The sequence below is a fragment of the Populus euphratica genome, unplaced genomic scaffold (genome assembly GCF_000495115.2).
Source record: "Populus euphratica unplaced genomic scaffold, PopEup_1.0 scaffold105.1, whole genome shotgun sequence".
NCBI classification, from domain to species: Eukaryota; Viridiplantae; Streptophyta; class Magnoliopsida; order Malpighiales; family Salicaceae; genus Populus; species Populus euphratica.
Window position 1 is genome coordinate 178,949 of NW_011499990.1, and position 10,821 is coordinate 189,769.

General features: G+C 35.6%; 1 protein-coding gene across 1 annotated transcript; it reads left to right on the top strand.

The window, feature by feature from the left end:
• Positions 1-1,024: 1,024 nt before the first annotated feature.
• Positions 1,025-2,839, top strand: LOC105140312 (glucan endo-1,3-beta-glucosidase-like). Its single transcript, XM_011047102.1, has 2 exons — positions 1,025-1,164; positions 1,779-2,839. The coding sequence occupies exons 1-2, from the start codon at positions 1,095-1,097 to the stop codon at positions 2,723-2,725; spliced, it is 1,017 nt and encodes a 338-aa protein (XP_011045404.1). The 5' UTR covers positions 1,025-1,094; the 3' UTR covers positions 2,726-2,839.
• The last annotated feature ends 7,982 nt before the right edge of the window (positions 2,840-10,821 follow it).

Genomic DNA, 10,821 nt, shown 5'->3' on the forward strand with positions numbered 1-10,821 from the left:
GAGCAGTTTTTTTTTTTTTTTAATCTTTAAAGTAATATATTTTTGTAACCTTTCTTTTCTCATTGCAACAAATCTCTTTGTTAAAAATAATTGAAAGTATGGTTGTGGTTTTTTTTTAATTTTTTAATTAAAAATATATTAAAATAATATGAAAACTCTAAAAAATTATTACTAATGTTAAAAAACAAAATTAATTTTAAAAAATATTTTTTTAAGAAAAAAGATTAATGTTAAAAAAAATTAATTTTAAAAAATATTTTTTTAAGAAAAAAGAGTCCTAAGAATTTTTTTATAACCAAAGTGAAAAAAAATTCGGCTTTTTAACTGTTTGTTGCTACAGTGATAATTATTTCTTTGGTTACCGAGATGAATGTCAAAACGACAGAAGGGAAGCGTAGGTGATTTATTTCTTTTTCTGCAAATACTGTGAGAGTTGAATATTCTAGGAAGCATCTTGGCAGCATAAACGATCGAATATATACCGTATCTTACTGGTAGATGGGTGGAGACATCTTGTTATCTTGTTAGCAAGGAACCAAATTGCTTGCCGGTTTCATGAGATTTGTCATGACTAACCAGGTACGTGAATGAGTTTGTTAGTTAGACTGGTGGAAATTGATAAGCACAACTGACCTCCAGTTTAAGTTACTTGGCTTGCTGAGATGAAGCGTATCGGTATGGCCAGTTGACTAGATTGTTCTGCAGCTAGCATGCTCGCTAATTCCCATATTCTGGAACCTGGATCCTTGAATTTAGACACCTATCTTCAAGTTAGGCTGCTAATATTGTCTGGACACCAGACCGCAGAATTTTCAAGAGGAAAACCAGAATTAATGAAGACAAAGACGTTGTAGAAAATCAGGCATTCCACCATTCAAGGCAGACGGAACGATATTGACCTTTTCACATTTTTTTACGTGTCATCACTGTGTTTCAGTCCGCCTTGCATTGCTGACTGGGCAAGAAGTCCTAACTGATAGCAGAGCTAGGACCTCAACTCTGAACTTAATATCATCGCCATTGCTTATCCCACCTATAAATAGAGGTGCAAGGAATTGGGATTTTATAATTCATCTACACTGCAGAGTTCTACAATGAACACATTCATGGCGACGACTATCTTGCTGCTTTTTGGTTTGATGATTTCTCGCCTAACACTCTCAGGTATGTGTATGTGCAAATTTGTAATTTGTTCACAAGATGATAATTTTTAGGTAGTATTTGGCTTAATTATCATCTGTATATAATGGCTTGGATGTGCTAGAGATCAAGCTCCATCTTTGTTTGCAAGGATCCACGGAAGTGAGCATCGTGTTCAATTCTTGCACTAATTAAGGGCCTAAGGTCTTTGATATTGTCCATTGAAGTAACTTCTAGGACAACGATAAAAAAAACATAATAATAATAGAAAATCTCCAAGGTTGTATCCTTATATCACATATAATGTCAGTTATTGAGCTCTTGATCTTGTCAGGCTCCTCACTTGACTCTGAAGTTAGTCATAAACTTGAAGTCTGTTGTGAGAGGAGTAGTCAATGGACTACGTTGGTAGCATTGATTTTTTTGGCAAGGGTTGCATGAATTTCATTCTGTTGATAAGCTAGTTTTTTCGGAAAATAACGTTTGTGCTTCCAAGTCCAAAGACATCAAGAGCTATTTACAGGCTATTTCTTAATCACAAACAATATTAAGAACTAGCATCATGCATATATCGCAGTACTGATGGCTATCAGTACTTCTACATCTAAACTCATCAGCATTCGGTTTATATGTTGCAGATGCACAATCCATCGGGGTTTGTTATGGAAAGGATGGAAACAATCTGCCATCTGATCAGGAAGTTGTGAGTCTTTTCCAAACAAATGTTATTGGAAGGATGCGAATTTATGATCCGAACAGAGACACACTTGAAGCCCTTAGAGGATCAAACATAGAAGTCATCCTTGGTGTCCCCAACGACAAACTTCAGTCCCTTACTGATGCCTCAGCTGCAAAAACCTGGGTTCAAGACAACGTTGTGGCATACTCATCCAATGTCAAGTTCCGCTACATTGCTGTTGGCAATGAAGTACACCCCGGAGATGCAAACGCACAATCCGTTCTACCAGCAATGCAGAACGTACATAACGCAATAGCATCCGCCAATTTACAAGATCAAATTAAGGTTTCAACAGCGATAGACACAACTTTGTTGGGCAGCTCCTACCCTCCGTCGGATGGGTCCTTTAGTACCGGTGCAAGTCCATACATAAACCCTATCATCAACTTCTTAAGGACCAACGGTTCACCACTTCTTGCAAATGTGTATCCCTACTTCAGCTACACTGGCAACCCACAAAGCATTGATCTTAGCTATGCCTTGTTTACATCACCAGGTGTCGTGGTGCAAGATGGTCAATATGGATACCAGAATTTGTTTGATGCATTGTTAGATTCTCTTTATGCTGCTCTCGAGAAAGCAGGTGCCCCAAATTTGAACATTGTTGTATCGGAAAGTGGTTGGCCATCTGAAGGTGGGACTGCAGCAACGGTTGACAACGCGGGAACTTTCTACAGGAATTTGATTAATCATGCGAAACAAGGGACTCCCAGAAGATCTGGACAGGCTATAGAGACATACTTGTTTGCAATGTTTGATGAGAATCTGAAGGCAGCAGGAATTGAACAACATTTTGGTCTCTTCCTCCCCAACAAACAGCCTAAGTACCAACTTACTTTTGGTTGATAGAAAAAACAGTGTAGTACGTTACACCGAATGAAGGTTTGAATAAGAGTGTTTGTGCTCGTGTACTACCAGACTTATTCATAAAATACAATAAGCTTATTTGCATTATCTCTAGTTTCTTGACTGTTGCTGAGTAAGTTGCTTGATCCTCCCAAGAGGAGACAGACTGTGCTGTTTAGTTTAAATTAAGAGAGAGGAAGAGAAAAGAGACGGGAGGAGTCGAACCTATATAATTAATAAACATTTAATCATATAATATCAAATTAGGTGAATCTCCTGTTCAGTAATCATAACGTTCAATGGTTGTCATTAGAATTTATGAGTTTGGAGTGCTATATGGATACGCGTTTTTAAAGTAATTATAACATGAGTATGCTCTGAAGATAGGATTTTTGTTTTATTTTTTAGAACTTTAGAAAAAAAACCCACTTTTACAATTAACAAAGATCAAACTTCCAAAAATATTTACACTAATAATTTATTCTTCACAAAAAAAATCCAAAAATATATCGAAATAATTAAAAAGAATTATTATTTCTTTAACATTTTCTAACAACAATCATCGTTAAGGCTTCCTTAATTTGTTCTCATATTGACCACAACAGCCTATTTAAAATACATAGTTGCATAGGTAGAAGTGATGATGACACACTCAATGATCGAGAAAAAACTCAAGAAGGAAGAAGATTAAGCTATTGTTTAGGATTGTGGTCCAAAAAATAGTTTGTTAAAATTTATTTTTTTATTTAAATTTAATCTTTTTATATTTTTAGATTGTTTTGATATATTAATATTAAAATGAATTTTAAAAAATAAAAAAAATATTATTTTAATGTATTTCTATGTAAAAATCATTTTAAAAAATAAATGCAATATAATTTTAAAAAATACTTAAATTTAAAACAATATCGACATGGTGGAATCATTTATTTAAAACAATATCTTGTGATTAAAAAAAAAACGAATTGACTTAAAAACTTCCTCTTGAATTACTCTTGCATACAAGCAACTCAAATAAGTAAATTTATGTGACTATTTATGGTAGAGAATAAATATTATTTACTACTTTGATATGCATGGGTTCGACCCCTGCATCTTCGAATATCTTGCCATATAATAATGTTCACCGTGGGATCGCCTCTCTCTCTCTCTCTGTGTATGCTAAGAAGCAGGGGAAGAGTTAGAAACTACCACAAAGATTTTATATCAGCATCAAAGAGAATCTTTTAGGGTTACCTTTTCTTTTCTTTTCTTGTTTTTCCCATGGGTTTCTTTATAGTGAGAAGAAACTATCATGGCTACCATTTCCCTGTTTCTTGTTGGATTCTTGATGTCTGGCCTAGAAGCTCAGCACTGTCTGGTTTTTCCGGTAGATTTCCGGTGAAACTTCGACGAGCTCTACAGGGCTCGACTGGTACAAAACTCGCCCTCTGTACATTTTATACATAGCATATATCATGACTGTAAGTATATGTGTGTGTAACTCTGAGCTATTTTTTGCATATATAGTACATATAACATTCTTTTTCTTATTATTTCGAATTTCACGTTCTTCCTTTTGCTTGTGCGTTGGCCTCTTTTCTTACCTGGTTCTGTTGCTTAGGTTTTGTTTGCTTTTGGGGTTTTTTCTCAGTGTTTAAGCTTCCTTAATGCTCTGATACCAATTTGTTGCGCATAGTGGACCGAAAGCAAACACAAATAAAACACAAACAACAGATTTACGTGGTTCCCCAAAATCGGGGTGATATTTAAACACATAACCACTTAGTTATCAAGGCTTGAATAACATATTAAAGATGTATCCAAAAATTTAAATTTTTAAATAAAATTTTTAAATATAATTTATATTATTTTTTAACACAAATAATATTAAGCTTCCCAAGTTACACTTACCACACTTTCACCTTTTTGCTCTCACCATACTTTCATTACATTTATACATTGCTCTCTCTTTATCTTTATTTATAGGAGAGCCTTGGCAACTTGGTTGAGGGTGGTTGAATGGTGGTTGGAAGTGGTTGATGGTGGTTGTTAAAGGAGAGGGTGGTTGATGGTGGTTGAGAAAAAAATGTTGACAAAAATATTATGTCGACAATTTGTTACATCTACTTCAATAGAGCAATCTTTGTTAGGCGCTTCTTATCCTCCATCTGAAGAGAACGATATGTTTTTGTAATATTACAGAGTTAGCAAAGGTTACAATTTATACTAAAATATTATAGAGTTAGCAAAGGTTACAATTTATACTAATGGCTTAATACAAAGAGCCTACATTATAATCTACGATCAACCTAATTATTTATGAATAAGGAAACAAATAAGTAAAATTCAATTACAGTATTTTCCTAAATTGGATTTTATATTCTGTGGTTGATTTCCTACGCTGTGCTTGGTTTCCTTTAACACCATCAGCGGGTGCATATGTATTGTACTAGTGCAGGCCCATGCATTTTCCCAACAGTCCAATTCCTTGCAAGCACCGGGGAACCACTTCTTGCCAATCTGTACACGTACCTCAGCTACAGCGATAACTCACAACATGTCGATCTAGGCTATGCCTTGCTTAACTAAGTAGGATCTGCGGTGCAAGATGGAGGCTTGAATTACCATGATCTTTTTTATGCATCGCTGGATGCCCTCTACTCTGCACTTAGAGAGCAGGTGGTTCCAACGTGGATATTGGAGACTGGCTGGCCGTCGATAAGGCATGATGCAGCTACGATTAGTCACGACGATCAATTCAGACTTATTTGTTTGCCGTGTTTGATGAAAACCAGAAGGGTGGAGCTGAAACTGGGAGACATTCTGGCTCTTTCTCCCCAGTAAACAGCCCAAGTACCAGCTCCACTTTTCTTACAAGAGTTCTGATTTCAGTTTTTATTTTTTTAATTAATTTGTAGATGTTTTTTAAGGCATTTTTAACTTCATTTTAGCGTGCCTTGTTCCGCTCATGGTTTTAATACCACATAATTGTGGTTTATTATTTCATTTACAAGAATTTTATTATTACTTTTAGGTAACAAACTAAATAAGATGCTCTTGATCATGGAGTTCTATACAGCATCCAAGCTACTAATTGATCAATTCGATTGTTTCAATAATGGTAATTCCTGTAATTTCCTAGAGTTGGCAGTGCTACTATTCTTTATTTTACTTTTCATACAGGATCATTGCATTCCTGTAATTACCATTACTTTTCAATAATGGTAATTCCTGCTGTTCTGTTATGTGTTAATATTTCCTATATCGTATACCCTTAATATATATATATATATATACTGATTAACCCTAAGAAACACTTGGGTGCTACTTGTTTATACTATAAATTGCTCATGGGCCAATGCTTTGGTATGAGCTCCTATAAAACTTTTTAGTTTCAACATTTTACATTTTGGTTGTAATGTTTAACAACTTTGTTTGGTCTTTCTGATCTTTTGCTTGGTTTTTCCTCCTGCATGTTGCTTTTTCAATTTCTTTTGGTTCCTCCTGCATGTTGCTTTTTCAATTTCTAATAATATTGTTATCTTCGTCTTTTATCAAATAGCAACAACTTCAGACATGGATTTGTTTCTGTGACATGAATATATATTTGTCAGGGACGAATAGCGTCGATGGTCGAAGAGTTACTACAAATGTGCGCTCAACAGATCAAGCTGGCAATCCAATATGCCAGAATAGTTATCCTCCGAGAGTAATCATATCAGAAGATTTTGAAAACATCAGGTCGATGCCATAAAAACATTAATAGTATTATGGATCCTGGAAATTAAGCCACCTCAGAATCTTCTCTTACAGGGTGATTCCATGGTTCTGTTTTTCTGTGACTGAAAATACTGCTTTGGTGAAATCCTGTTGATTACATTATTAGTACATCAACTTTATGTTTTTTCTCAATAGAGTACAACGATTTTTCTAAAACTCCCAATCAACTACTTGCATTAATTTCTCCTTTTTCTACTCGCATATTATGGACTTTAATTTTCTTCATTTGAGTACAACGAATTCTCTAAAACTCCCAATCGACTACTTCCATTAATTTCTCCTTTTTCTACTCGCATATCATTTGACCATTACTAAGGAAAAACCTGCAGTTATGGCGCAATAACTCTCAATTTTCATCAGTGAAGTACATGGAATTTTATTTTTTTTCATTTTGATACACTGATTTTTTATTGTTTCAATCAAGTACTTCTGTAAAAATTCGTTCATTTTTCTTTTTATTTAGCAATCACATGGCAAGAACAACAACATTTTCTATTGTGATTTTTTTAGCGGGTTCGGTCAGGAGAGACAGAAAAAGGGGATTTTTTTATTAGTCAAGAGCAGATAAAACGAAAATATTTCTGATGGCGGAAGGATTTGTAACAATTGTGAGTAGTTTATTTCTGATTTCGGAGGGAAACTTCTACCTGTATGATTAGTTCCGGTGCAAAACTTCTCCTTGGTTCTGCTTTTCGGCAGCCATGGGGAAAAGGAAAGGTATTATTTGAATACGGCATCATTCTTCCACCAGATAGAAGGATTGATTTTGGTATTATTTCAGTTAGGATTTTTTTTTTTTTACTTTGGTGAAAAAATAGCTACGATGCTCGTTAGCGCAAATCCATTACCATATTGTATGACATTGTGGTGATGAACTACATGATTGACACGGCATACATGGTGATATTGTAAGGTGGTGATGAACTACATGATTTACACGGCATACATGATGATATTGTAAGATAGACTAACATGTGGTACTAGCTCTAAATGTCTCCCAGTAATGTGGAGAATTTTATAGAAACAGTTAAAGTTATGCAGAAGAGGAAGCAAATCTTACAATCTAATGCATAGGTTTCCAGGTAGCTGCATAAAACGGGATGATAAAAGCATGCAATATTGAAACAGCTCTGTGGACTATTCACTGGGCCTTTCAGCCAGAGCATTGTATTCCTCTCTCAGGCTGTTGTATTTGTCACTCAAGCTCTTGAAAACTTCTTTTTTATCCCCTAAAGCATCCTTCCTTTTCTTCTCCAGATCAAGCTTCACTGAAACGATTTGACTCTTCAGCTCTTCGACCTTTCTGGTTTTCTCCTCGTGCTGCTTCTGCAGTGCTTCCAGCCCAGAATGGTTTTTTCGTATATTTCCAAGAAGATACTCTAATGTTATCAAATATTAGAAACAGTAATTGCAAGAAAATTGAATTTAAAAGGAAAAAAGTAGGGAACCTGAGAAGGAATTGCTTGAGGTGCCGCTGCTGCTGTCCATGCTCTAGAATTAAGTTAATTCCTGAAGGAACAAAATGAAAGAAATTTTCTAATATTCGAAAAATACCAAGACATAAAATGTTCCCAAGCATTTGTCCCCCTATATATGCTCCTTAATTAACTGCCTTCAATTTTCTCCATCATATCTGTAACATTGTTTCCTAATGCATGTACCTTCAGAACCCTGTCTCCGTAAACTTTTCTGTCCAAGACCCACTTATTTAGTCAAAAACATCCTCGTTAAATGTGAATAAGTTAGATGGACATCCACAAGAAGATCTCTCGCTTTCTACTGGCTTTCTACAATTTGATCATGTGCCTGTTGTTTGTGTCTGGTTTTAAACCATGCTTTTCCATGGTTATGGTGCCTGATGTTATATGTTCGCGTGTGTGCATGCGATAACCATTTCTTGACTTGTTCTTTCTGGTTTATTTGATGTCAACCCAGTTCCTGAACCATGTGTTCCCGAACTTATGCTTGCAAAACTAGAAAGAAAAAGGAGAAATAGCATTCGCTTTGAAATTTAAGTAGAGAAAAACAACTTGATCCAAAACTTTCGTATGCAATGTCCATTAGGGAGGCTTGCTGCCAAAGTTTAATACATTAAACTCAGGCTCGAGTCTTTCCCCGAGATGCATATCAGTGATCAAAATAACATTCAAACGCAGCTTTTTAGAATGCTGCGATATACCATTTATGATATAGATGAGAATTAAACTCCCTTAGTCACAAAAATCAAAGAAAATGGTATGATCACTGCTTACTACTAATAAGTAATATGAAATCAAATGTTAATGAAGGGACTGATGAATGTGTTAGTGTCTAAGTGAAGGAAATTCACGTGGGGTGAGAAAAACAAAAGGGAAGCTACTATTATTGGATGGGCATCTCATTGATTCTTAAGACTTGGCCCATCTAGTGACCTAACTGGAGCATGTGAGCATGTCCCCAACGTGTTGAGGCAGGATTCCCCTATGAGACACATAGCCCATTTATCACCCAATGGCCTCCATTTGGAATCTTCGTATGTTACAAATACACTAGCAGATTTATAATTTTTTTAAAAAAGAGAGAAAGAGAGGAGGAGGAGGAGAACAAAATTAGCTTACTCCATGCAGTTCTGAATGGCATTAGTTTAGAGGAGGGTAGGGAGAAAATTTAGAAGGCAAGAGAGTGTTTGATCTTTGGTTTTATACGTAGAGCTCCAAGATTTCAACAAACAGCGAAAAGCTTCTTCGATAATGTTATATGGAACTAACCTCGGAGTTCACTGTGTTATATCACGCAAGAACTGTGATCTTCTTGCTTTATGGTGGCCCCTTTACTGTGAAATCTGATATGGTGTGAACCCTGAGTGAACAGAACAACAACTTTATATACAAGCAAGACTGGTCATGGAAGGTATAGCTTGGTAGATCATGGGCACGCAGAAAAGCAAATTCCAAAAACCATGACGGGAGGGCATCTTCCTCTGATGGAAACAAAATCATAGCTGTGGATTCTGGTGCGGATATTTGCCTGGCCATTCATGTGAAAGTCTCTCTGATCACCCTCCTCACGAGCCTCTTACAGTGCCATCAAGAATCAGACCATAGCGCTTGGAAGGGACAGGAACATGTGTTTCCATAAAGCCGGTATCATGCGCAAAGCAACACAAAAGAGCAACTTCCTTGTCCAGTAGCTAAAAGTTGCTTCCGTGATCACAAGAGTTAGCATGTCAGGTTCATAATATCTCCAAAAGAGTTACAAATAGATCAGAAAAATAGAAAAATTCTTAGCTTTCTTTTTTTTCCGAGGTTTAAATGGATGCAGCCCATTGTCCAGTGCCTGTTATTCGGAAGAGGATGGGCTTGTCTCTTAAGACAGAACAACAGTGCTGCAGCCATTATTTGGAATATATTGGGCCATACTGTGAATTGCAATAATGGGTGTATGGAACTTTACTTCCTAAAACAAGACCATCACAGAAGATCTGGTTTTGATGCCGAATTTTCTATCTGTCTTTTCACAGTTGATTGGACACACACGCACATTCACTCTTAGTAGTGATTCTGGCAGGTGGGCTCAAGCAGGGTTGCATTCTTCTGGTTCATCACTGCCTAATTTGGATCTGACCCACTTGCCCATCTGAGCTCTTCTCTTCCCCTTTCGTGCCGATGCTTGCTTGATTTTTCTCTTTTCAAATGATGTGAAGCCATTTTACCTGATTAAAAAACATATCTATTGAAAGCCCCTTCTTCAAGAAATGTATCGAAAGTCCAGTTTTACATTGCCTAGAGAGTATTTCATATAAGCATTTAATCGATCGATCTTGGTGGAAACAGATGGACATAATTATCTGCAGTATAAAGTTGTTGAACCTCCATATCATTCTATCAGTGGAAGGGGTCGACTGCTCAATTTTTTTCCCTAATTCTTTTTTCTCATTCGAAAACTCTCGTTGGCTGTTAGACGACACGGTATTTGCCGTCTATCATATTAATTTTTTAAAAAAATATAATAAAAATATTGAGTTCTTAAATAACTATTTAATATTATTGTAACACCTATTTTTTATCTAACCTGATTTTAAAGCTAAATTATGTGAATGTTGGTTTAATGCAATCCAGTTAACATGAATAATTCAAAAGCAACTTGATAAATTTGTAAAAAAAAATCAAAAATAAATAAGAAAAAAATGATAAAACTTACATGAAAAAAAAAAAATCACAACTCAACACCTTGTCTATCATGTGTTTAAAGTTTCACAACCCAACACCTTGTCTATCATGTGTTTAAAGTTCAATTATATTGGAATGGTTTTGACATGATTCAATCGACTTTGTTAGTTCACAAACAACTGGATG

Bases quoted from the DNA above. Each gene is read 5' to 3' on its own strand.
- LOC105140312 (XM_011047102.1), top strand. From the start codon at position 1,095: ATGAACACATTCATGGCGACGACTATCTTGCTGCTTTTTGGTTTGATG. The intron at 1,165-1,778 runs GTATGTGTATGT...TATATGTTGCAG, and splicing joins TTCTCGCCTAACACTCTCAG to ATGCACAATCCATCGGGGTT.